The 5,236-nt window shown below is 40.8% G+C and overlaps 1 protein-coding gene across 1 annotated transcript in view; it reads left to right on the top strand.

Moving 5' to 3' along the window:
- The window catches only part of LOC111649014 (uncharacterized), a gene marked incomplete at its 5' end in the record, with an annotated part of 7,617 nt that extends 2,387 nt beyond the window's left edge, over window positions 1–5,230 (top strand). The window contains 6 exons of the mRNA XM_087171824.1: window positions 4–49; window positions 155–328; window positions 1,108–1,281; window positions 2,987–3,160; window positions 4,263–4,436; window positions 4,520–5,230. Of these exons, the coding sequence (XP_087027950.1) occupies window positions 4–49; window positions 155–328; window positions 1,108–1,281; window positions 2,987–3,160; window positions 4,263–4,436; window positions 4,520–4,757 (980 nt within the window). The remainder of the gene's footprint in view (window positions 1–3; window positions 50–154; window positions 329–1,107; window positions 1,282–2,986; window positions 3,161–4,262; window positions 4,437–4,519) is intronic.
- Between the last annotated feature and the right edge of the window lie 6 nt (window positions 5,231–5,236).

The raw sequence follows: 5,236 nt of genomic DNA, 5'->3' as shown, positions 1-5,236 counted from the left end.
AAGTTCTGGAGAGACTGGTACCAGTGCTCAAAGTAGCAAAGACAGCTTTGTAAGTATTTGGCTTCAAGAAACCCAACTACTCTGAAGCACTTGTTGAAGTATTGAAGGACAGAGGAAAATGTTTCTGAAAATGACATTTTGTTTTTCCCTTTAGGTTGAGTGACTGTAACCTCACTGGCAGATGCTGCAGGTATATTTCGTCAGTTCTAAGCTTGAAGTCGAACGATCTGGAGGAGTCGGACCTGACCAGAAATAAACTGCAGGACTCTGAAATTATTCTGCTCTCTGACGGCCTGAAAAGTCCCAACTGCAAACTCCAAAGACTTAAGTAAGTAATAAGACCAGTACACATTCATGCCCTTCAATTTATGTTCTGCACAGCATTTAATGCAAACGGGAAAACTAATACCATATTCAAATCAACAAAAATGGCCCTCTATCCAAAGAAGTAAAAGGAAGAACCAGTAATTATATGCATATTATACAGTATGTCACAATAAAATAAATATGTGGGTTAGTGTTAGCATACTGCTACAGAAGACTCAAGTAGAGAGAAGGCCATAGTGTCCAGAATTCAGTTGAGAGGGGAGAGGATTATACCTAATGTACTGCTGACTGAGTGTTAGTCCACAAACCACAACATCCTTTGAAATTCTTGTGATGATGATCAGACTGAAAAATCCTACTTTTTATCAGTGTCAATTTGTCAACACATAAAAATTGACACATAATCGTCACATTTGTAATTCAGAAGCATTATTTTCTCTGTGTTCTCAAGGGATGGCATATAAATATGAATAGCATGCCACTTTTGGGGACATTTCATGTAATGTCTTCGAGTGTTAGGTGTTAATTGGGAAAGAAATGATGAAGTGTGAAGTGTGACACGAAAAGCAAAAAATGTGTAATGATAACGCTCAAAATGACTAAAGGAAATTGGGGTTTTACTCATGCCAGTGATAACAGGTTTTTTCATTTGTCATTCAATCATTTGGAAAATTCTATAAAAAATAGTGCTCATCAAAATGTAGTTATTACTATAATATAGTCTCTATCTCTATAATATAGAGACTAATCTCTTCATTTGTATTGTGCATCTTTTTTAAGGCTGAATGGCTGTGACCTTTCAGAGAGAAGCTGTGAAGCTCTGGCCTCAGTTCTCAGCTCACAGTCCTCTACTCTCAAAGACCTGGACCTGAGTAACAACGACCTGCAGGATTCAGGAGTGAAGCTGCTCTCCACAGGACTGGAGAGTCCACACTGTACACTGGAAACTCTCAGGTCAGGAGACAAATATTTGTTAAGCAGATTACCCTTTATAGTGGCAAGAAAATTATGTGAACCCACTGGAATTTTTGGCATTGATTGGTCATAAAATGTGATCTGATCTTCATCTAAGTCATAAATGTAGACACAGTGGGCCTCATTCACAAACCGTTCTTAAGAAGAAATTTCCCCTTAAAACCCACTCACACACTTTTTTTTTGAAGATTCAGACATTCACCAATGTTTTCTTATTTGGGATTTGTTCTTAGGTAAGAACAGAATCCACACACACTCAAGGGCTCTCTTACACACATTTGAGTGCTGATATGTTTGAGCAAAATAAGCGGTTATTGCATTTTCTTTGGTTCTTCAGTTCAGTTATATAATATTATATTACTTAAGTTACAATAATATTTTATTCATTTATAATATTTAAAAAAAAACAAATTTGTTGTTCTACAAAGCTTTATGGTTTTTTAAAATAAATTAACGCTACATTAACTCTTAACCGCTCGTTTTTTTCCGGGTGTTTTTCTTTGCTAGTTATGGCCGACTGGCACACTCTTTCAATTTACGAAGAGATTGGCATTCATCAATCTAAGAACACAGGTGCGCACAATTCTGTGGTTTAAGAACACGTTCATGAATCTCACGTAGAGTTTTCTTTAGAACAACTCAAGAAAGAATTTAAGAAAATACTAAGATATTGGTGAATGAGGCCCGGTATCCATAAACTAATATCATACCAGCAAGCATCCCAACCAGTGATTACTTAATGGGGTTTGTGAGGAGGATTGTCATTAGGGCAGCTGAAACTGAGCAGACATCCCCTGAATATTACAGGCAGTTTAAAAAATAACATTCAATCTTACTAACAAGATGCAGTAAATTTGTCACGTCTGAAAGTCGTGCACCCTTTCAGCTTTTTTCAATTCTTGATTGTCAGTCTTCTGAGATCTTTTTTTTTGGTAGTGATTGTCGCTTGATAAGAGCTTCAGATATCATTGCATTTACAAGACAAGAGGTTATAATTCAAGCAGACATGTCTTCAGGGCGGACAGGAGGCCAGTGAGTCATTACCTGAAAGTGGCAAGGCGGGCCGAAGCTAGCTGGTTAGCATGCTAACTACAGTAGACGATAAAACGTGATAGAGACAAGAGTTAACATTGGTGTTTCTTTCCACCTCTGGAGACAGCTGTTGGTGAGTAAAGGAATTAAGTTTGATACCTTTTTTTTAGATTGCTAAGTAAACAGCTGTTCATAGCCAATGCTAACACTGGCTATGAAGCATTAGCAAAACTTACAAATAGTAAAATATAATAGTAAAAAAATCTATTCCCCTAATAATTGTGATTTTCATCTACCATGATTCTGAATTGATTCTCAGATTCCAAAGCTGGATTTTTTTCTTGCATTAATAACGTTATGTTGACTCGAACAAAAACTGGCAGAGCCGGATCTTGAAGGTACAATCCAGCACCCAAACAGTGCACAGCACACTCATACGAGAGTTTTATCCCATGAAATAAGTAATCATGTGGGTGGATTTTGGATTCATCAATTTTGAAGTGAGGGTGTGTTTTAAGGTTAGTATAAGGGTTACGATAAGGCGAGTATTAGTTATGGTTTCTCTCCAAGAAATTTATATGATAATGTAATGTCATCTGAAGTCATGAAGGTGTGTGTGTGTGTGTGTGTGTGTGTGTGTGTCTGTCTCCAGGTTGTCAGGCTGTCAGGTCAAAGAGGAAGGTTGTGCTTCTCTGGCCTCAGCTCTAAGATCCAAACCCTCCCACCTGAGAAAGCTTGACCTCAGCTACAATCATCCAGGAGACTCGGGAGTGAAGCAGTTGTCTGTCGGACTGAAAGATCCACGATGTAGACTGGAGACTCTCAGGTAACGGATGACAAGAGCACACACAGTTTCTGTGTCACATTGACAAGCTGCTTTTTATTATATTCATATATAAAGTTGAAGAGTGTGAATTCTTTTTATCTTAGTTGCTTTGTGAGTTCATTGTGTGGTTAATTGAGGTAATTTTGTAGAGATTTTATCAGTGTAAATTTGTCAACCTTTAAAGAGTGACCCATACAGTGGTCGAAATTTCTGTTAATGTGAATAAGTGAGTAAAAGATTAACTGATTTCCAAAATGGTAGCGTGTGCATATTAGTGCATGTGACTCTCCTGTTAAATCATTAGTCCTCCCCACATTTATAAACAGGGACCGCGCACATGCGAAATGGCACAGTGCAGTACGCATCTAAAAAGTCCTCAGACAGAGAACGAGATGAGATCAGGGCACAGGTGGACTGGCCATAGGGACTACCGCCCGAAATCCTGGTCGGCCAGTGGCCCATCAAAACATCCATAAAGTTTTTAACCTGCTCTGTCAGTGTTGTTACTGGCTCCATCAGTGTCATTGGTGCAGCCCAGTCCCAGTGGATAGGTTCAAGCCTGAATTTCTTTCCCAGTCCAACCTTGGAGCCAATACTGGTCTGACTTTACCAAGAGGAGAACCCTACGAGGTGCTTAACGCTCCAGCGGGACTCCTTAGTGACGGCTGCAGTAGACATGACAGCGTTAGCTAACTTGCTGTTACCAATATTAAAAATGTGTTTGGTGTTATCGCTCGCTGGCTAACTGTCAGAAGTGCTGTGGAGGTCTATCATTGGCAGTGCTAGCATGGACTAATGGTTGTGGCTGGATCGTTGGCTCTCGTGTTCACAGGGTAACTTTATTCAGTTGTGCTTCTTGTTGTTTGTTTAGTGGCTGCTATCACCTCACCTTTAAAATGTTGATAAGAATGTTTCACCTTTAACTATTCACAGTGACAGAAATTTCAACACGGGGTGCCAAAACATTTTTATGCCACACATTTGTAATTTAGAAGCATTTAAATTTATATCTGTCAAACTAGTGCTTACCAAAATGTAGGTATAACTCACATTAGATATAGAGACTAATGTTTTCACATGTGTATTATGCTTCTTTTTCAAGACTGAATGGCTGTGACCTGAGAGAGAGAAGCTGTGATGCTCTGGCCTCAGTTTTCAGCTCACAGTCCTCTACTCTCAAAGACCTGGACCTGAGTAACAACGACCTGCAGGATTCAGGAGTGGAGCTGCTCTCCACAGGACTGGGGAGGCCACAATGTACCCTGGAAACTCTCAGGTCAGTAGACAACTATTTGCTCAGTAGATGACCATTTACAGTGAGGCTTTCCAGAAGGGCTTGTTACGTTTGTGTGTCTCCAGGTTGTCAGGCTGTCAGGTCACAGAGAAAGGTTGTTCTTCTCTGGCCTTGGCTCTAAGATCGAACCCCTCCCATCTGAGAGAGCTGGACCTGAGCTACAATCATCCAGGAGACTCGGGAGTGAAGCTGTTGTCTGCTAAACTGGAGGATCCACAATGTAGACTGGAGACTCTCAGGTATGAACAGACTACAGGAGCTCACACGTTGTTTCTCTGTCACATTGACAAGCAGCACAGCTGATAACAGTGAAGACAGTAACCGACGTGCTGAAAGTCCCTGTTCCCATTGAGACTTACCTCCTAACCAGTGGCGGCTGCTGGTCCTATAAGGAGGGGAAGCTCATTTTCGGCCTACAACATAAAATGTGCCCGATTATTTATATGTAAATTCGCAGAGTGACAGAAGAGAGTCGCCAAACACAACGCTAGTTGTTTTTGACAAAGACAAAGTCGCTGAGGATCAGTAACGTCTCCAGATCAACTCCGAACAACGGAATGAAAAACTTGAAAACTGCTCCGGTGGATGCTTATACTTCAAGATCGCTGATTCGCTTATTTCGCTGTCAATCAAAAAGGGACTCAGCCTCAGACAGATCATCCAATCATCATGCAGAAGCCGAGCGTCCGGGCCAGCCCACTGTCCCATAGACCCCCAGAGACGCTGAGCGTCCGATGGGCGGGACAAAGCCCAGCATTTATCCAATGACCGTCTAGTTTGGC

The sequence above is a fragment of the Seriola lalandi genome, unplaced genomic scaffold (genome assembly GCF_002814215.2).
Source record: "Seriola lalandi dorsalis isolate HSWRI2012SDOR001 ecotype SW California unplaced genomic scaffold, Sedor1 jcf7180002049805, whole genome shotgun sequence".
In the NCBI taxonomy this organism is placed as follows: Eukaryota; Metazoa; Chordata; class Actinopteri; order Carangiformes; family Carangidae; genus Seriola; species Seriola lalandi.
The sequence above is the reverse complement of the archived record's forward strand: the minus strand, read 5'-3'. Positions and strand labels throughout refer to the sequence as shown.